Here is a 22,016-nt window from a genome sequence, read left to right as displayed (position 1 = left end):
AGGGTTGCAATCTTTGGCTGCTAATGGAATGATCATTGTGATCTGGTTCCATCAGAGGACTGAGGTGATGAGATGCTCTGTTGCAATTTAAGTGAGGTGTGAAAGCAAAAAGGAACATTGGTCTGTTCTGGATGTGTGCACAGAGTAAAGCAGAAAGTCTCACTGATCTGATTTATCTACTTGTACTTGACCAGTGGCAGGCACTGTGCTAGAAGAGTAAAAGCCACATCAAATAATAGTTTATTTTATTTTTTTATGTACATCTTAGTTTGATATATGTTGTAAATTGAAGTAATCAGTGTAAGTGATAAACAACTATTAATGTGTTCATGTTACACAGAACCAACAGATGCAGATGTAGATAATACAACACGCTGTTGTAGAACATTGTTTCATAAAATGTACAGGGGAAAAGAAGATTTTCAATTTGCTCAAACAAACCATTTCTGAAAGAGAAAGTGGTGGTAATAGTACTACATCTGATATTAATAGTATTGCTTAAAATTCTGATGCAAATAAATTAACTATTAAGTTCAAAGAAATAAAAATGTTTGAGGACAGAATTTGTATTGCGGCACACTGGCAAGATTTAAATGCTACTGCACACATTTTGTTGGGAATGTTATGTTTTTGATAATCAGGAATGTTTTTACGTGATATAGAGTGAGTATTCTCTAAGACCTCACCTTACTACAAAATCTGTTTGATAATCTTTACGTTTAACAGTTCAGTACAGAGATTTAGGTTTTATCTGTATTATGACTATTCTGTGTGAATACTACTGACTGTAGTTCTACCACAGCAGGCAAAATTGTGAGACATAAAAATGGTTCGATGTCTGATAGTTAAAAGATGTGACTTTCTTCTTACCTCTGCTTTCAAATATGGACACAAACAACTTTTATGAATTCAGAAATAAGATTTTTAGTAAGTACTCATAAACTAATTGATCAGAACATTTTTAAGTTATCAAAAAATCTGATTAACTTATCATATTGTATACAACAATTATACCTGATTATTTCGTTCACAAAATGGGATGTAGATTAGATTACTAATTATATTTATATTTCCCAATTTTCCTGTCCTTTTCATTCTTCATGGTACACTCGTGGTGATTGCTCTATGCAAATTCCTGGCACAGCTGCACTGAAGGTGATTCAGAGTTTTTTCACTGACCTAAATAATTTCATCAGGCCTGCACCATCTCAGGTCTTCTCTTCATCACACTGAAGGAGTGAGCAGCCATTTACCATAACAGTGATCCTCTAGAACTGATGTGAGGCTTCTTGTGTTTCTGTGCTGGTGCTAACCCTGCCCTACATTTATATATATTTACATTTACATTTACACTAGATATATAAATTCTCAGAAGCTGATTTTGTATTATTTTCACAAGTACTACACAACTTTCAGGGGAAATTTTGCAAAAAAAAAAAAACTGTTCATTGAAACATGAAAAATTATAATAATCTTAGAATCATCTAGGTTTGAAAAGACCTTTAGTATCATTGAGTCCAAATATAATTGACAGAATTTCTTTTTCATTAAATGTTCAATGTGACCATTTTAAAAATTCCTTTCATTTTAGGAGATTTTAAGTTCAGGAGGTTAGTGTTTTCTTAAGTAACTCCTTACTAAATACCAGACTGGAATAGATGTCAGAAAGGCTCCCTTTCTGGTCAATAACTTTTTGGTCAGTACAGCTAAAGATATGTGGAAAAAGTGGTGTCCTTCCTGAACAATATAGTCTAAGAAACACTAATAAATCCAGTTAAATTACTGCACACAGGATAGAATTAAACTGGTCCTTCAGAGAAGATTTTTTCACAAATAACAACGTCGTTGGATTTGCATTTACTCTTGAGGTTTTAACAACTGATGCACATTTAATTTATAGTAACAAGTTGTGAATTGTTTTGTGGGAGATGAGGACTTGCCAAATTTGGTAAACTGTGTCATTCAGGTTATCTTTACACATATACTTGCCTTTACTATCATAGTTTCATTCTCTTAAGGGCATGATATAGCCATATCCGAAGTCTCCAACTGATACAGCATGGAAGTATTAGAGTCCATGATGTGTGAAATGCTTGAACATGCAATCATATAAATGTGGTTTACTCCAAGTAATATGAGTATTCAATTAGATTACATGCAATGTTGCAAATGGTGCTAATAGTCTTGCGTGTTTCCCCTGTACTTCTTCTCCATCACCCTTTATCGCTGTATCTTCTGAATTCTCCCTTCATTTTCTTTCAACAAAGGCAAGTATGCCATGAGGGATCTGGTCCACCGACTGCCAGGCGCTAACAACAGCAACAGCTCAGCAAGCAAGGCCATGTCTGATGACACCGTTACTGCCATTTGCTGCACTCTGCATGAAGTCATCACTAAAAACATGGAGAATGCCAAGGCCTTACGAGACGCAGGCGGCATTGAGAAACTGGTTGGCATATCTAAGAGTAAAGGAGACAAGTATGTTTTGCAAATCACCTTGCACCTTTTTAACCTCTCCAGTAGTTATTACTAGTCCTGAATGTGTTTGCCTTCTCTGTGCAATCGTGAGTTGAATTCTTTAGCTTCACCGGAAGTCATATGCCCAGTGTGAAAGGTGACAAGAAACAGACAATGCCAGTACCAAAAGTCTCCCTCTGCTTTGGTTTGTTTTTGACGTACCATCAACAGTGCGGGGAGTGCACTCCATGTGCATTTTAAGGAAGAGTAATTATCTACAGTAACCACTACCTCTGAGCAATTCCAGACGATCCTGATAAACATTAGGGACAAGAGTAGTTGGATTGTACCCTGCAGAAGGGGTGACTGCTCCTCTTTCTCTAGGAGTGAAGAATGTAAAGTCACTGTCCCTCTTCACAGCAGCCTTTTCCCTGCCACCAGCTTACTGGTAAGGCGGGGCACAGTAGAAAAACAGATCCATGAGTTTTCCTAACTACTTGTTTCCAAGAGAGCATTAGGCTGCTTTGTGAGGCAAAAAAAGTCTTGCACACAACTGTGACATTTTCAGAACAGCTATGGTTTCATCTTGTCTGTTTGCCTATGTACACACTCTTCATGAAGAGTTCACTCTTTATCCTTCTTTTGCCTAAAACAGATAGCCTGGTTCTCATATTTGTCAACCTGCTGAAGTATAGTGCAATGGGACTATGGCAGTTTGAAAACAAAAAGCCTTCACTGTAGTGTACAAAACCCATCAGTCCACCTGCTTGAAGCTGTCATCACACAGCCTACTGCAGCATCAGAGCTCTAAAAGAGCCCCACAAAGCCAGGCACAACCCGAAGGAAAGATTTATGCACCCTACATTTGGTATGAGAACTTATGCTCACCTATGTGATTGGAGCATTGCCAATATAATTTAATCACATTTCTTTTCCTCTATTGTCACCCTTTTCCTTTCATACCAAATTCATTATTGAAACATTCTTACATTCTAATTATAAGGGGTAAAAAGTAGTAGCATGACCAAGTATGTGATTCCCGTTGTGGAAACTCCCCATGCTCTGCCAATTTATTTACAATTGCATTTTGTTATTATTAAATCTATTTAAATTTATATTTATATTTTCTAGATCAAATTTACTGATATTGCAAGTAGGTTCATATCCATTTCACTTAAGCCAAATGTGTCTTTCCTCAGAATAATGCATTTGTCTACCTGTTCATTATCTGATAGAGATTATTAATACCTGTTGAGTTTGAAATTTTCAAAGTATCACGGGCAGTTTTAGGAGGATCCAAGGGTATAATTCCCTGTTTAAATACTCCTCATAACTGTGAGGAGAAATACATCTATTTCTAATTAATATATTTAGCCCAGGTAATGTTGAGTAATTCCAAAATGCCCTTCCAAATCATGATATGTATCCTTCCTCTCAAGTACTTTGAGATGCAGTCATGTGTTATAATTGTAACAGGTTACACAGTTCTAGAAAAGAAAACCTGTCGAGATACAGTGCTATAAATGACCATCTTAAGTAAAAGTTCCATTTTTCAGCTTTCAGAAATGTTAGTACTGTGCGCTGTTGGTGTGGTTTGGTTTCTTACATGTAATTGATTGTTTAAAAATCAAAATTGCTGGTTGTTGGATAAAGTTCTGGCATGCTCACTTTGATTCAGTAAAACACTTCAGTATGAAATCATCTTGTCCAGTATAAAGCACGTGCTTCTACAAGTGCAGGATGCTAGACTGGCCATGCGCCCTGGTACATATCAGTGCCAGGAGTGTGGGGCTGGCCCCACTAGCCTTTGGAATATGCCCAGGGCTTGAACGCTTTCCCTGTATGACCACATAAAAGAACTTATGTTCATAAGGTCATGTTGGCCAAGCCCCTATCAGCTTTGCATAGTTCCTTTCTCTCCTCAGTACTTGGGCAGTGGTTGGCACAGTTATTTTCCTCGTTACTCCATGCTACCAGCACCCCACCAGCCAGTACAGCTGGAAGTATAATAAAAACAATTATGCTTGAAAGGGTTTATCAAAGTCCTGTTTATTCACCAATTACCCACCTACTGCTGTACTCTGGGTGAAAAGTGGAATAAAAGTGGGAAAAACCACACCAAATAAATTACTAGGAAAATACTGTATAAGTTAATTGAATCAGTTGTGTCATGAACATTGCTTTACCAGTTTGACTGTCAGCCTACCAGTGATCCTTCTCAGAATTCACAGAATGAACCAAAGTGTGACCCCTGAGAAGACTTCTGCCCAAAGCAGTAACTTATGTTGCTGGTTTTCTGATTTCTCTTTGGTTTTGCAATCTATATACCTCTTTTGAGTAAAACACAAATCACCTCAATGACTGCCCCAAACTCTATCAATCTTCATTCTGGACTTTGGCCTTTGCAAGGTTTTCTAGTGTTTTACACCTTTTTGTTCTAGCACAGTGTGCTGGGTTATCTCAGTGTGCTGGATTATCTTCCTGGTACGTTCCACTTTGACCTTTCTTCAGTGAGATGAATACTGTCTGATATATATTTTTTTTAGATTTTTTTAATTACCTATTTCAAGAGGAATATATGACTCCAACCGATTGTAACAATAGTTTAGATCTTCTTTCAAAACCTATCAGAAGAGAAAGCCCATGTGAAGTTATACACTTTTCAACATGACATTGTATTGCCATCATTAAAGGATAATGATGTGAGCAACATCCAAATCCTCATTTGGATTCCTAATGAAATTTATTGTGACTTTTTATTATTAGTTCTATTTCTGCATCTTGGCTCAGCACTTGAAATCCAGTGCTCATCACTCAAATAGAGGGTTTCTTTCGGCCACTGCTTAAAGGAACTTAATGATCTGAGCACACTGTCAAGAGCTGAAGTTTGGAACCTTACAGAGAAAGAAACTCTAGCTCTGACTCCTTGTCCTTTATGCCAAAAGTTGTAGCCAGGACATCTTAGATGTATATAATGCCAGTTGGGTTCTCAACAATTTTGCCAATTGCTACCTCCCATTCCTCTTACCATGCATTCAGTGTGAATCTCTGTATTTACTGAGTTGCACATGTTTTGCTCCTCACTGAATGATTAGTACTATAGAAATAATATATATTGCCCTTGCTTATTGGTCTCCAAGATGCCAACCAAAGATCTTATGGTATACTTGAAACACACTTTAATTGTGGGTTTAAATCCATAGCAATGCATTTGAAAATTGGGATGAATGGTGTCTTGTATTTAACAGTCTCTTTCTCACTCTTTCTTTCTCTCTCCCTTTTTAATATATGTATGTAACAGGCATTCGCCTAAAGTGGTGAAAGCAGCATCTCAGGTCCTCAATAGTATGTGGCAGTACAGAGACCTGAGAAGTCTCTACAAGAAGGTAAGGCTTGGTATTTTCTGGATTTATCATCTTTCGTACTGTTACCCAAATTTGGGGGCTGAGAGACTTTAGGCCAAAACATTTGTTTATGTGACTGGAAATCCACTTGGAGTTTAAAGTTTCAGATACTTGGAGCTATTAGTTTTTCCTTCATTTCTACTTTTAATATAGAAATGCCCTTTGACAATATGTGTGGTGGTAAAAATGGGGTGTGAATTTGATTTTAAAATAAATTCATAGAAAAAGTGCTGGATCTGGCAGCCCTGGAGAGTGAAATCCAGACCAAACTAGAACAAACCTGTCTATGAGCCTACTACTGGGACAGTCCTTCTTACACCTCCCAACCCTGTTCTGAGGAGATTACTAGATTTCCAGCCCTTCAGCTCCCAAATTTCCTCATGAGATTGTAAACAAGAGTATCTGAAGGAGTGGTGCTTAGGGAGCAGTTATGTGTGGAGCTGGGCTGAAACCTGGTAGCTTCACTTCTGATCAGCTGACAGACAGTAGCCTTATATACTTGGTTTTCAGCCAGTCTGTGAAGTCCATAGTACAATGCCATTTCCACAGGCCTGCTAACCTCTTAAAAATGAATTGCAGTAGGGTAATACAATACTGTGGAACAACATCCTATATAGCTTTTTAAACATAACTGTCTACTTAGTAAATGACAACATTTAAAGTAATTCTTGGTGTATATTTCTAAGCTGAATTGCATTCCATGTGAGTATCAGTCTGCAGATTTTGTTCTCCAATGTCTTCTTGCTTGGAATTTCACATCTTGTCTAATTGATGTTTGTATTTGTAATCTCATCAAAGAGAGCTAAGACTTCTTGTGGCAGAAAAGTTCAGGTCCTAGTTAAGGCTGAGGCATAACAATGGTGAAGTAGGGAGGGTTCACAGTGGCGTAGTCTGTGTTGTACATATTCTGCACAAGAAGATAACTTAGTTACATGAAATGTATGCACTGAATCTCAAACTGGCAGAAGCTGACCTTCTGTTTGAAATGCTGTTCTTTTGCATGCCTCAGCCCTGCTTGTGTCAAGTCTGAGGAGTGAGGAAGATGATTATTGAGTGTCTCCCATTGTTCACTTCCAGTATTTTCAGTCATCCTTAGCAGCCCTAGGGATACCATATGTGAAGACATTCCAACTAACAAGCTGGTACTCAACTGTCCCGTTAAGAGGTGGCAACAAACATGAGCTAGAGTAGGCTTTTCTTGATGCAAGGCAGTAACACACTGGAAGTGTGCATAGCCTGACTTCTGTGCATGTGGGTGGCTGCACTGTAGAGACTGAACTGTATTGCACCATAATCTCTTAGAGGTTCTTACAATGTTTGGCTCATTTCCAACCTTCTGTCTGTATATATATATGCTGTGATGGAAAAGCAGTTTCTGGGGTTGCTCCACGCATGAGGTAATATGCTGTATGGCTTCTGAGTATACTGCCAGCTAGAGGACATTCTGTTGGCTGCAGCATGAATGCCCGGTAATATACTTACATACTAAGCATGCTTAGGTACTAAGTACCTACCATGCTTAAAAACGTTTTCCGTGGCCACAAATATATGCTTGTGGTATGGAAAATAGGACAAGCTAGCCTTAGAGGTAGCTTCCAGGACACTCATAGCAGACAGATTGTTAATATTCTCAGGAAGTATTTTATTGATCTCTATATTGGCTAATTCCTATAGGCTTCACAGAATCTTAAAATGAAGGTCAGTCTCTGCTACATATTGTATACTCATTACATGCCATTATATATGCTGCTAAGACTTGTATAAATATGGTTTCTTTTAATCAAAATGTTCAGATAGTTAATTTAAAATACTCCTTTTTATTAAAATACATACAATATTCTTTATAAAGTCATAATAGTTATTAAACTTGCCTGTAGTAGGCTGACTCCTGCTAGCTGTCTGAGTTTCACCACTGTTTGGAAAGCAATGGAAATGTTTTTATGATAGGAAAATTAGAAGAGTTTGCATTATACTGATAGTCATCTAGTTATGTAATATAAAGATACTGGGTCAACATAGTCTTTATTTCTTCCCATTAAAATATGTGTACCAGTAAAAATGAGTGAACGTACAGTGTAATAAGATCGGCACTTTGCAGTATCTTGCACATGCACAGCCTTTTTTGAAGTGCAGGTAAATCCCATTGCATAACCATCAGCAATTTCCTCCTGTGTACTGAAGTATCTATACAATTGCTTTCAAAGAATTGGCCAACAGAGACACAATTTTGTATAGTGATACAAGGAAATTACAAATATCACATCATATTTAAGTGAAAGCAGCAGCACTTTTCTTCTGTTTGAGAAACAGTGTAACCAAATAGTTTGAATTGTCGTATATTTTAGAGCTACACATTCGCAGTACAGTAAGAAGAGGTAAAAAGAAGTATTTTTCTTTGTATTAACGGCAAATGAAGGCAATATATGTTTACTGCTGATAAAGTAGCAGTCATTATATTTAATCCAAATATGACTGGATCAGCAAAAACATTAAAACCTCTTTCACTTTTCTAATTTTGCTCAACATTGCAGGAAACATCCCATAGCTGTCAGAAGATAAACTACACTGACAGAAATCCAGAGTTGGAGGTTGGTGTGAATGCCTAATGACCTGCCACACCTGTGAAGGACCAAAAGCCAAGAAGTGCATAGGCACCAATTTCCCATTTGCAGCACTCCCCTCTAAACTCCTGGCTGTGGAGTGGAGAAAAATGCAGGAGTCAGAAACTGGTCCCCCACCTGCTGCCAGTAGCAGGGCTGCCCTAAGCAGGGTATGTGCAGTGCTTCCCGCCAGCTCCAATCCCATCATGACTGAGCAAGATCTTAGCTTTAACCAAGGCTATTAGCAGTGATGCACCTATGTAGTGAAACTTAAATGAAGCAGCCTCTGAGGACACTGTCAAAGTCAACTATTGCATAAAAAATAGCCCACATTTAACAGATTTCAAGGTTCCAGCTTCAGCTATTTTGCTTAAGAAAAATGGTTGTGCGCACAAATTTCATTCTGCTGCTCAGTGTCTGACAGACATCTGCTGTTTCTCTAGGCTATTTACAGACAAAAACTGCAGCAACAACTGCAAGAATTTAGTTAATCTCATCAACCAAATCAAGCAACATACCCTGTCTCAAGATTGTAGAGTATCTGGCTAATACAAACAGTATCTTTTGACAACGAAAAATTTTAACATCCTATCTGTCTTTTTTCTCCTGAAAAATGCAAAATTATTCCACAAGTCAGTGAGATGGGAGACACAGAAAATTAATCTAGTACGCCAGGTTAAGCTAGGGATATGTTTCGTGAAAAAGAGTTTCAGACCTTCCAGTTCTGAAGGGAGACTAGAAGACAGATGGAGAAAGACTATTTGCAAGAGCATGTAGTGACAGGACAAAGGGGCATGGTTACAAATTGAAAGAGAGTAGGTTTAAATCAGATGTTAGAATAACATTCTTTACTGTGGGGGTGGTGGAGCACAAGTCTAATGAAGAGAGGCTGAGGGAGCTGGGCTTGTTCAGCCTGGAGGAGAGGATGCTCAGGGGAGACCTCATCACTCTCTACAACTACCTGAAAGGAGGCTGTAGCCAAGTAGGTCTCAGTCTCTTTTCCCAGGCAACCAGGAGTAGGACAAGAGGGCACAGTCTTAAGCTGTGCCAGGAGAGGTTTAGGTTAGACATTAGAAAGAAGTTCTTTACAGAGAGAGTGATCAAGCATTGGAATGGGCTGCCCAGGAAGATGGTGGAGTCACCAGCCCTGGAGGTATTTAAGAAAAGACTGGATGTGGCACTTAGTGCCATGTTCTAGTAGATGAGGTGGTGTTGGGTCATGGGTTGGACTCAATGATCTCAGAGGTCTTTTTCAAACTGATTGATTCTATGATTTTGTAAAAAAGGGGTGATCATCACAGTTTTTCATCAGTAGGTTAAATACTGTCTCCCAAAGACAATGTCATAATTTTCAAACTTCATTGCTTTCTGCGAGCAAGACATTTTTTTCATAAATTATCATTTTTCTGCCTCTGTTTACATGAGTCTATTCTGAAATACTTAAAATCTGACTTTGAAACATGCTTAGTGGTCATATGGTCCATAGCCCCATAGGTGAGTTAACGGCTCAACACTTATTAAAGACCAGGTACAGGAGCTATCCCACAGCTTGTCCCTATGCTTCAAACTGCTGGTACACCCATCTTCTTCAAGTATCTTGGTAACCTGAATGGTAAACAGGAGAAATAAGTGCTGCTTGCAGTCTGCAAAGAGAGGTCCTGTCCCGTTTATATGTAGCCACCTAAGCAATGTGAAAGGAGCTGCTACAGTGGTTCTTTAAAGACACCTATTTCCAAGTCAGGATCACTGGCCCCCACTCCAGTCTCTAGGGTATTAGTTGGTTGAAGATTTGGAGACATCTTCGAAAATACGGTTGTGACTATAAGAGAGCAGATTTCCATTAGCAAGTAAACTCTTCTCTCTATTCAAGAAGATTACCAACTCCTCTTAAATACAGATAGCTTGTTAAATTACATGAGGAAATTTGAGCAAAAGGGTTGTGCTAAATGAGGGTAACATGAAAGAAAAATTATTACCTAAACACAAGATTCAATTAACATTAAATGTGCATAATATTAAAGAGCTGGAGGAAGTGTCAGGAAGAATATGTTTTCTATTAATTGGTTTTCTTTGCCTGACCACATAGGCTCCAGCAAAATATGTTCACATTCTATCATGTTTAAACTTACTCTTTCTTCCAGTATAAAAGTAGGGGTCATGATGAATTTGTAGAAATTATTTTTTCCCCCTCATAGGTTTCTGTTCTGCATGGAATATTAGAAATGTTTGTCCTATTCACCTGCTGTATGAATAACAATACCACCCAGTGTTTGAAACCAGGAAGTCTGTTACAGGCAACCGTCCTTCGGCTTGTACTGTGCCATTTACAACAGGGATAGTATTGTGATAGGCATTTAATGAAGTCAGAGTAGTCACTCTGGAGATGGCCTTGTTTGTCATTGGTTAGAAAAGACACGTAGAATTGTCCAAAGCCTTAGAAGGAGTTAAGGCCCATCTGGACATAGAAGAGGACTCGCTTTTCATGACTTTCAGAATAATAAAATGATGACTCTATGAGAAGGTCCTTTGTGACTAAGTGTTCCATGAAGATTGCCAGTATTGAGCTTCAAAACCCTAGTCAAGGAGTTTTAGAGTCTAAAGTCTTCTTTTAAATAAAATATACATACTCACCCTTTAAAAATGTTAATTACAACATGCTATCATGTAGACTGGGGACACATCATTTGGATTTTCTTGTGGTAAGATTATCATTAGTCAGACATCCCCCAAAAGAAGCTGTTTTAGGTTAAATTTATCTAGTGAAGAGGTCTGTGCAGAACTTAAACCCTATATTAAGCATCTAAATTCTAACTCCAGAACATAATAGTTCCTCAAAAAGTGGCTTGACTTGAAGGAACTATTCATGTGCTCAGACTTTTCGTGAGCATACGTATTTTGCAGTGCTGAACTTTCAGCAGGGCTTAATTTATTTCTGCACAATTGGCAAGGACTTTTTCAGATTAACATGTCACCCTCTTAGAAAAAGGATGAATTAATTTAAGATAAAGACCCCACTGTAATATAAAGCTGGAGTATCATTATAGAGAAGGCATTGTTTAGAGCCCATTTTTATATTAACTATGAAAATGTAAGTACCTGATTAATAAATGATTGACTGATTGATTGATTTATGGCAGTGGGCGTCCCCAAGCTTCAGTGTGACTGATGACAGAGGATTTTCACCAACCCACGACTCTGGGTCATGGCACGCTCAGCATACTCTCTCCCAGAGCCAAGAAACCAGAATCTATTCCCCAACCCAGGTATTCTGGCTGTCAGCTGACCACTCTTGAATTGTTATGTTTACTGCATTCTGAGATTTGTACTCAAAAGAGCTCTACAGGAGACATTTGAATCAAAAGTAAAAAAGCCTTGCTGGAGAATATGATTTTAAGTTAAACAATTTAATTCATCAAACCCTGTAGGTTCTAGGTGGAAAGTGTCTCCACTTAAGAGAGTACTCCTGTTCATTTCAGCCACAGGACGAAGGTGTGCAAAGATTTACTCTCTCTGAGGAAAACATTCAGTTCCCTGACAATTGTGCTAGCATTTCTGTGATCTCTTTTTTGATTGCCTTAATCTTTAAAACTGAAAGGCAGCTACTGATAAGCACTGTGTTGCAATAGCAGATTAAATTTCTCAAGCACATTGCTTTGTTTTCTGATGCAATGGTATCTCTTAAGAAAAAAGCAATAGCTACATATTTCAGTAAGGGGAACCCAGGTACACTGGTATATTTACATAAAAATCAGTGTTTTCAGGAGTCACTTAAATTTTTAAAATGCTAATTTTCAAAATCTCTGTTAATAGGGACGACAGATATTTCCTTCAGACAGAATTATAGTTGATGAGAATTAGCAGGACTGGGCATTTTTTTGTTAGAGGCAGTCTTTAATTTGAGGTACTAAAATTCCATTTCCTTAACCAGTGTATTCTTTTTTTTTACTGCTAATATTTTTTTCATATTAAAATATTACTTTGTGGCATTATTGCAAAAACAAAATACCTTCTACATATGCATAGCATTCAAGTAAGTCCATGGAGAAACCTTTATATCTATGTGTGTGTGTGTGTGTGTGTGTGTGTGTGTGTGTGTATACACATATGTATTATTATACATGCATACAGACATATTTTTTTTTATGTCATATATATATGTGTGTATTATTTCTGATAAAATATTTAGAGACAATTGGAATTTACATGTTTTTGCTGGCTACACAGGACAAAGTAGTTATGCTATTTCTTTCAGTTTTTTGGTTTTTTGCACTAAGTTTGCCTGGAAGAGAGAAGGCATTACAGAAGATGTCACTTAAATACCCTAGACATAAATATCTTTCAAGGTTAGGGTAAATCCTTTTAATCTTTAGCTAACGGGAATACGATATTCAAAACAGCCAGCATTTCATCATCTGATACATGACATTAATTTCTTTTGTTAAGTAGGAATTAAGCAAATTCCTAAATCGATTTTAAATAAAGAAAATGTGGACATTTTCTGTGGAATTAACATATTCAAGCTTTTTTTAAAGCATCATCTGAATAATTTTAGAAGATAGGGATTCTATAACCAATATAGCAAAAAGTTATAGTTTTCAAATGTATACTTTCTTGTTTTCTTTCTTAAAAACATGTTATTCACCTTTAATTGAGCATTTTAAATGTGGTACTTTATCAAATGGCAGTCTTGTGAAACAGTGAATCACGAAATCATCATTGATTTCAGTAATGGAGAAAAAGTTGGAACTACTGATATTTTTGTGTGTGCACTGAATTATTCTTAATCCTACATTTTATGCTGTATATTAGTTTCCAGTGTTCATGTAAGACAGGTTTGCCTCTGCCAGTGCACACGCAAATACAAAGTATTTTTTCATTAAAGGAAAGGTTTATTTTGTATTCTGTAGGAAATAACAATAGTAGCTGCAGACCAAAGTGTAACACGATTCATCTTTTCTCATTCTTCCTTACAGACACAAAATCTCTTCTGTGAGGAGTGATACAATAGTCTGGAATTTTGTTTTTTGTTTTACCTCTTTTTTTCCCCCACATAATTAGCACTAGGCAGCATCACTGTATATGTAAACTTACCATTTAACTTACTTCCTCTTTTGATTGCATAAGCCTTCTCAGGGATTGTTTTTTTTAAGAATCATTCAAAACTTTATTGAGGAAATTTCAACATTTGTAGCTTTTTGATTGCCAATTGCCTTCTTAAATAAAACCCTGTTTGTCTATACAATAGGAATGTCCATTTCATGAGCAAAATCATGAAAGCCAAAGAGGAAATTGTGCAAATAAATTTAACTGAGATTTACAGGTAAACTCTTTGGCATATGCAGAAGTGTTCAGGAGTATTCACCTAGGGAAAGACTGGTGTATAAACTGTTCTTGAATTTTGGAAAAAAGAGAGAAAGATTGTCATCATTTGACATAACACACACATATTAAGTGTTTTCACCTAGCTGTGCTATCATTCGAAATAATTTGGCTACTTTTTTAAAAACAATTTAGAAAAAAAAACCAAAATATTACAAAATGCTAAGACAAACTGAATGTTGTTTTGATTTTATTTTAATGTCAATAGTTATCATTTCACTTGTGCTGTAAAGTAGAACATGTTCTGATTTTCTTAGCTTATTCATCATATCAAGTAATATTTTTTGTAGTTCCTTCTAACTTGCAGTTTATTAACAGTATAAGACAATACTAGAAAGATAGAAGATCGTCATTATGTGATTACTTTTTTAAAAATGTATTTCACGTGGCCTAAAGAGAGTAGAAAATCTTTTGCAATCCAAAAATTAATGTTCTTAGCTATATAACAATAACAACATATGGAGGAGTATCAAAACGTGTTTCTACATCAATTGTTAGAGGGAGATGTTCTCAAATGTTTAATCCTCCTGGACTTCATAGTTTACTGTATGTTAATAAGTATCAATTATTCTAATCATTTTGCATTTTATATAGTTAAATTCTTTGTCATGGTCTCAACAAGGATTTATTAACTCTGCAGTATAACCTAACATTCCTTTAGTTATGTTTCAGTATTTATATGTTTTTTTCTGAAACATCTTCTGTGTTTATGATGATATTTAAAATATTAGCAGTGATCTAAGAGAGTCTAGGCTGAACTGAAGATTCAATACAGATTACAGTATTTTCATGAAAACAGTTCTGTGTAGCTGAAGCCAGACCTGCCCTTACTCTTCTACTATTTTGGTGCAGGCTCTTTTACTGAATGATGTCCAAAAATCATGTATGATGGCTAAGCACAATTAAACCCAAACTAATGCCTTTTTTTTTTTAAGCAAATACTTGTATGTCTGTTAGACAACATATCTGTATGTTTACTGGTAAATATCTATATGTACATACATGTACATGTTTGCACAAATGGGGGGGTGTGGATGTAAAACTTAATCACAACACAGTGTAGACATAGAAGACGCTGCCTTTAAGTATGATGTCTACGATACCCATAGGTTGGACATTATGAAAAGGTTCTTCACCCAGAGTGTCGTTGGGCACTGGAGCAGCTCCCCAGGAAAGTGGTTACAGCACCAAGCCTGACAGATTTCAAGAAGCTTTTGGACAAAGCCCTCAAACACATGGTGTGATTCTTGGGGATGATCCTGTGCAGGGCTAAGAGTTAGACTTGAGGATCCCTATGCATCATTTCCAGCTCAGGAGATTCTATGACTATAATTCTGTCTTGGAACAAAGAGAGCTTGGGAATGTGTAAAGGACTAAACCTTAATAGTTTGAGTTATGAGCTTAGAAAGTGTCTGCAGCTATGCTTGACTGTTGCTTTTCCCTTGAGGGCCTTGAAGGCATGATAGTGCTTCCCTTTAGCATTTAGCATTGTAGTGAACAGTAATTCAGCAGACAAATTTAACAGTAATTCTTCCAGATAATTAGTAAGGAGTGCATGGAAACTGGTGCCATTCTCATCCAAAACCTACTAGGCTCCAGAGGTGCTAAACAAATAAGAAAAGAATCAAAGTTTGTCCAAACAATTCTCTAGGATGAGCCCTACGTATGTGACGCTAAATCATCCTCAGCACTTACACTGAGTCTAATGGTAAGCTCTAGCTGGCTTATGATGGAATGACAAGGTATTGTTCTCTTGAAAACTCAAGTCCATTTTAAGGTTACTAAGTACAGATTTAGAAGACAGAAATTTAATCTCATACTTGTGTAAAGTCTGTCTCCAAAGTACTCCACCCTTTGAAGTTCTCTGAAGAAAAGAAAATTTAAAATGCAACCCAGGAGTCAGTATCTTTCTCTTAAAGCCTTCTTTCTGAAGGGAATTGTATAACTGAAGTTTCTGAAATATCCTTAGGGTAGAGCTACGAGTAGGCATCCAGAATCTAGAAGGTTATGAGTAAGTGGAAGGTCACACATATAGATTTTTTTTTCAAAAATATGATCCCTCAGAATAAGATTGTATTTTAATACTTGAATACAAAATAGAGACCTAAGAAAATTAACTGCATGTGTTTTGGGACTGGGAACATTTTTAGACCACTTAAATAATGTATTAAATATTTTTAAACAAATATAAATATTAATTAGTGGCAAAGAAAGTTTAGCTGGCTTCATATGTACAATACCAAAAAGAATCCAGAAGTCCTTCTAAAGACTTTCAGGAGTGTTTTAAAGATACACACTAGGAGAAATTATGTTTATGTCATTTTTCTCCAAAATTCATTCAAGGAACATGATTTCTACCATTCCGAACAAAATATCATATTTAATTAACTTGTGTGCTTGATGTTTGGATACCTAGGTTCAAGTAAAGGTTCAGATAAAAGTAGGTGTGCAGTAAAGAGTATGCATGAGAAACTCAGTTTCTTTCAGCAGACTTGAACACAAATGTTGGATGGCATTGGATGGCTGCTTATAGTTACGCAAATGAATCAGATCAATAGGACTTTTACTTGTAGTAATAGCAAATGCACTTAGCACAGAGGGGAGGGAAATCAAAGTAGTTACTATGGCAAATTATGGCATATTTCTGTTTCAGAGGTGAAGAGTCTAGCTGTGATGCTCTGATGCATAACACTAGTCACCTTTTGCTGATGCTTCACTGTGTTGCTGTACTTACGTTATCATCATCCTCATTCTTCTGGGTTCTATAAGGAGGTTAAATGTGTTTGTTTAATGTGGCCAGTACATGTAAATTCAATCAAAGGTCAATGAAATATTAAGCTGCTGCATCTATATCTTACTTTGATGTTCTACATTATCTAATAATGGGTGGGGGAAAAAGTGCTAGGAAGTCTTTCTCATTTCTTCCCTCTTCTCTCCTAAAACTGCTAACAGAATTCAAAAATGTCCTGAATATGTCTGCCATTTCAGACTTTAAAAAAGAAAACTTATATTTTGAAAGGAGTCCCTTTTGTAGTGTGTGTACTTTGTTCTGAGTTTCTTTTACTTCCTTTCCTAGCTGCTACAGTTTGTCTTGATAAAAGAGCTATAGCTACTTCTTCCTGCAAAAAGTAGAAATGAGAAGCTTCACTGACAGTCTCTGAATTGGTTTTGTGACTTTTAATTTTATAAAGTGCTTTTAGAGAAAGTTATGGATCGCTTAAATTGAGAGTTCTAGGCTTTGGTCCAATAGTGAGTTCCTGTTTGAGTTAACAATGCTAAAGCTCTGACTTAGTCAATCAAAAACTCTTAAAGGTATACCAGTAAAAAAATAATGTCTATATTATTAATGTCTATATGTGTTGGTAAACTACGTGTTCCAAGCAGCGTATCCTTAAAACTCATACAGCTAAGCAATAATCACTTGGATCTCTAACTCTCTAGTTTAAGTGTTTTTATTCACAAACTTTTGACCTAAAACCAAGGACAGCAGGAGTTTATCTAGTTATTTTTCCAAAGAGGTGCTGGTTCCTTGTTTGTCACACAGTTCCACATTTCAATAAAATGATCCCCTGTTTTCAGCTTCAGTGCCACTCTTTGGAAAGCACAAAGTCCTAATGGCTCTTGATCATGGTCAGTGTCATTAGTCCTACCATATTCTTCACCATGAGAGACAATGGTGCAAATTTTATTCTGATAATCTTTTTTTTTATTATTTTATGTTCACAAGTATGATAGAAGAGTTGTATTTGGTTGATTTTTTGGTTTAATGCATTAAAAGAGTAAGAGGTGTTGATTACTTTCTAGTCTTTCGAAGGATGGTAGACTTAAGAAACTGACCCTGAACATAAAGTAGTATTTGTCTTACTCCTGAAATGTTGTGGCCAAGAGACAAAGTTTGCATTTCTAGGTTATAAACCTGTTAAGATAGGTGAAATTGCATTTCTGGAATGAAAATGACAATATGAATCAAAATTATTGTAAACATTTTCTTGCAGGCAAGGTTTTTTTGTACACACAAGACACAAGCAAAAATAGTTCTTTTATGAATCTAAAAATTTAAATTAGAGTTGTATACCTTTTGCAGGGGAAAATAGAACAGAAATTCTATCTGAAGGGCCAAATACTGCCTTCATTTCCTCTAAAATATATTAAAACAATTTTATTTCTGTATAAGAGGCAAAGTGATGCTTTGAAAAATGAATTTATTACATTTTATTGCAGTGTTTTGAGAGTTTTATTATTTAGCTGCATATAACCTCAGCAAAATGAATAATGAACTCTGCTGTATCTGAAGTCTTGTCCTTCATGCTTTGCCTCACATACGATACCCTTTTCTTATAGCTTTTTTATTCATCAGATTAGTTCATGTTATCTTTGCAATTTGCGCAACAGGAAATCAATAATTAATTATGGATAGGTACAATGTCTCACTAATTGCCTGAAACATCCGAGACTTTACAAAACAACTGGGGGTAGTTACCTAGCTGTTTCTCACTGGAATAGATTGTCAAGTAATTAGCATTATCTCTCCCTTATCATGTGTCTCTTCATAGCTAAAATCAAGGGGTGAGATACAAAATTATGGTACAGGTTCTGTGATTAGAAGATGATAACAACGCACACCAAAATAGTATTTGAAAAAGAGAAAACTGGCCAAGGCCATTTTTGGTATTTTAAAAGAAAAAAAATGGAGTGATACTCTCAGAAGAATATAATACCCCATGCACTGCAATGGCAAGAGAAAAACAGGGTGAGAAAATATTGTAGATTATTTTGAGGTGGAACACTGACAGTAGGAGAATAATGGCTTTGCTTTCAGAGAAGCTGAGATGGAGGCTGGGAGGTATATGTCTCTTTTCAAAAAAAATGAGTTTAACCACCAATTCTGAAAATGTCACTTCAAAGAGCCTACAGAAAACTTAATAATACTCAGCCAGCGCCAGACAGTTTTGCTCGGTTAATGATTGTCTGACTAGAAGCCCTTCTTAAAGCCTCATGCTGCCCTAAATACGTATTTCAATATGTATTTGTCTTTCAGCATCTTAAGCAATTGAACTTCTGCTGTGTCTGGGATGCAGAAACGGTCACTTATAAGTAAAAGCCATTTGTACATTGAGATTCAGGGTAAAAAGAAGTGCTGAGGTCAAGCCTAGTGCACAAGAAAGGAGACTGAGGCACTGTGTGTGTATCACACAGCTCTGCCAGCTGGGGAACAACCTGGCAGCCTCCAGCATCAGGCACTGGGGCAGGGGCTGAGGGCCCCTGGGAGAGGTGGCTGCTCCAGTGGCAGCTCTACCACCAGCCTGGCTTGGTCTTTCCCAGTCTGGCCCTGCCACTGTGTCTCTTTGCTTTGGCTCAAGTGATGGCAATGCTCCCATGGTGCTCTCAGCGGGGTCTTGGTCCTCTCTCCTCAGTTTGTGCAAGGGAGGAGTGAGTGGCCTTTGTCCCAGCTCACACAGCAGCAGGTGTCGTACTCCCACCGTAAGCTTTAACCAGTAAACAGGCTTCATCATCATCATGAAAAGGCATTGGAAGCAAACTGTATTTTCCTTTAACCACCTCAGCTAAGTAGGCATAACTGTGAGCAACTCTTTTATACAAATCATTATAATACTTTTAAATCTCCCAAACTTGAAGAATTTCTATGTTTAAAATAATCTTCTGGCTTTCATAAGCTGTGAAAATGAAACTATAAGCACAAATACTAAAATCCTCAAATGAAGATGAGCTTCAGTGATTTGTGTCTTTACTTCATGTCCATTGATTTTGAGGGCCTGGCTCATAACTCTTTGGGAAAGGAGGGAAAAGAGAACAAGTGAAGTAAGCAGCCCTTTTGAAGTCACTGAAATTACTCCAGAATGAAGGGTTTAACCCAAAAAGCAACTGCTGATGTGTAAGCTGGGAGAATGTCAGGATCTTCCAGTCTCAATCCCTACTCCTCTCTTGAGCAACTTATCTCACCACTTTGGAAGCAAAAGATAAAATTCTAGGAGTAAAAATGTCAGTGTACTGCTTAGTATTGCAGGATAACTGATGGCAATAAAATAACATTTATTCATAATACATCATAAAGCAGATCAATGCCCAGGAATTCTCTTCTGGTTTTGAATTTTTGTGGAAACAACACGAGCAAATTCAGCAAGAACAGTCCTTTCAGGAATCATTTACTGATAATAGGACTTGGCACTGTAAATTCAAAGAAAAAATGAAGGAACATCTTTGGTTTTAGATTAGATAGTTTATCTAAAACTAATTGGTTTGTCTTTCAAGAGTGTTCCTAGAGTTTTTTGAAGCCATAAGAATTTAGTTGAAACCACTCTTCCCAAGTAAACATGCTTCAACTACAAAGGCATGCGCTTTTTTAGAGAACAGCTGTCTCTCCATCTCTCCTTCAGCAGCTGACATTTCTTTGTCACCTGCTTCAGTGGTGCACACTCACTGTTCAGGTGTGTTGGTGGGGGTAGTTAGCCTCTGCTGCCATGGGAGAGGGCACAGGAAGAGAAGTCAGGCTTGCTACCTCTGTTGAGAAGCACTGGGAGATGTATTTATTCTTCCTCTTGTATTAAAAGAAAATTATATGATCCCAGTTTGTAAAACCTAATGATAAGTAACGGTGGTTGTTGATGAACATTTAATCTGCATTATTTCAAAAATCCCATTTAAGAGCTTCATGAGATATGTACATGGATCACCCCAACCTTGTGACCATTTTAGATTCCTCACTACAGTGAAGTCACACACATAATTTTCATATACCAATGTATGTAGATTATTTGATCCAGTTCTAATTTCTGCTATGTCTTATTAGTGTCATGACAACAAATTCCCAGTGAAGAATTGCCCAGACCTGTGTAAGTCTGATGAGCCTTGACTTAATTCACATCAGATTTATCTACTATTCCAGACAGTGTCACACTGGTGCACACAAGTCAGAATGTTTCATTTAACCTGACAGCAGTGCTTTAGCTTGTGAAGGAAGCAACACCAGCAACTCAGGGCAGTGCCTGTCTGAGTTTTGAAGTGAATAGATCCTGTGTTACAAACTTAGAGGCACTGTGCCTTGTTGCTGTATCACCTACTTCTGACATCATGGCAGGTCTAGTTACTGATTCCTGCAGGAGGTTGCCTATCAAAACTGCACGTTTCTACAGCTTATAACTGGAGCAGTTATTACTACAATTAATATCCTGGAACCAGTCAAAAGCTGGCTTACAGCTAAGGAAGTAGGATGACAAAGTAAGTTTGGTCCTGTGTGCTTCAAGTCATCTGTAAAATGTCTGTTAAATCAGGTCACAACAGGTTCAGACCTGAAGCGAGAAGTTGCATACTGGAGTGGTTGTAAACTGGAGGGAGGCAGAACACAGCATTTTCTATAATTTTTGGAGGTTTATCTGTTTTGTTATTAGATTTAGTGCATCATTTTTATTTTTTCTCTTTAGTAGGATTTTTCTATTTTCAAGAAGTTACTCTCTTTCTTTGTGACAATCTTAGGACATCTGTGGCCAGGAGTCAGGGCAGATTGCGCTCTTTAACATAGGAAGATACTGATGTACATGCAGATATCATACATCATACAGCTTTTCTAGACCACTCTGTGCTTTTCAAGTCAGTGCCTTCTAAGCAGCTGATCAGCATAATCAGTCAGAGTGTAGGGCTTGTTTTCATTTTTGCTGTGTGCCTATGATGTGGTGTTTCTCTTTGAGTGGATGCCGTGAGGTCATCCAGGCTAGGCACCGCATCATCCCCGCCTCCACCTCCCATTCCTTGGCCACCTCGCTCCTCTATCATCTGTGAATTCTTCAGGCAGGAGCACCAGTTCCCTCTTGGGTCAACTTGGTGTCAGTTCCCATCAGGGCTTAATTTAATTCAGCCCTCAAAATGTTACTGTACTACAAGTGAGAAAATGCTATGTCTGATACCATCCACCTCCACAAATCATCTCCTCAAATCAAATACTGAGCTACCAGAGAGTTCTGAAAATTTGAAATTTTTGCAAACACAACAGAAAACTGGTTGGCTTTTTTTCCCCACTACATTTTAAAATCAAAAAGCATACCAAGAAAAGAAAATAAAAACAAATTATATTTTCATAAGACACATGCAATAGGTGTTTGGCACAATAAGTTTAGTCACCCTGACAAAATAATTATTTTCCCATTGTCCTGGTGCAAATTAT

General features: G+C 37.2%; 1 protein-coding gene across 13 annotated transcripts in view; it reads left to right on the top strand.

Annotated features, from left to right (window-relative positions):
* The window catches only part of CTNND2 (catenin delta 2), a 629,184-nt gene that overhangs the window by 586,651 nt on the left and 20,517 nt on the right, over positions 1–22,016 (top strand). For 9 of the 13 annotated variants that reach the window (XR_004356187.1, XM_032683409.1, XM_032683400.1 and 6 more), the window contains 3 exons: positions 2,268–2,478; positions 5,759–5,843; positions 11,599–11,724. Coding sequence is in view for 12 of the 13 variants with exons in the window: in XM_032683409.1 (XP_032539300.1) it covers positions 2,268–2,478; positions 5,759–5,843; positions 11,599–11,724 (422 nt within the window). In the remaining variant the exon portion in view is untranslated. Of the gene's footprint in view, positions 1–2,267; positions 2,479–5,758; positions 5,844–8,392; positions 8,627–11,598; positions 11,725–22,016 lie in introns of those variants that run through there. The other 4 variants (XM_032683419.1, XM_032683425.1, XM_032683412.1 and 1 more) reach the window with 2 other exon arrangements.

The sequence above is a fragment of the Chiroxiphia lanceolata genome, chromosome 1 (assembly GCF_009829145.1).
Source record: "Chiroxiphia lanceolata isolate bChiLan1 chromosome 1, bChiLan1.pri, whole genome shotgun sequence".
NCBI classification, from domain to species: Eukaryota; Metazoa; Chordata; class Aves; order Passeriformes; family Pipridae; genus Chiroxiphia; species Chiroxiphia lanceolata.
Note: the sequence above shows the minus strand (reverse complement) of the source record. Positions and strands in the feature narration are given on the sequence as shown.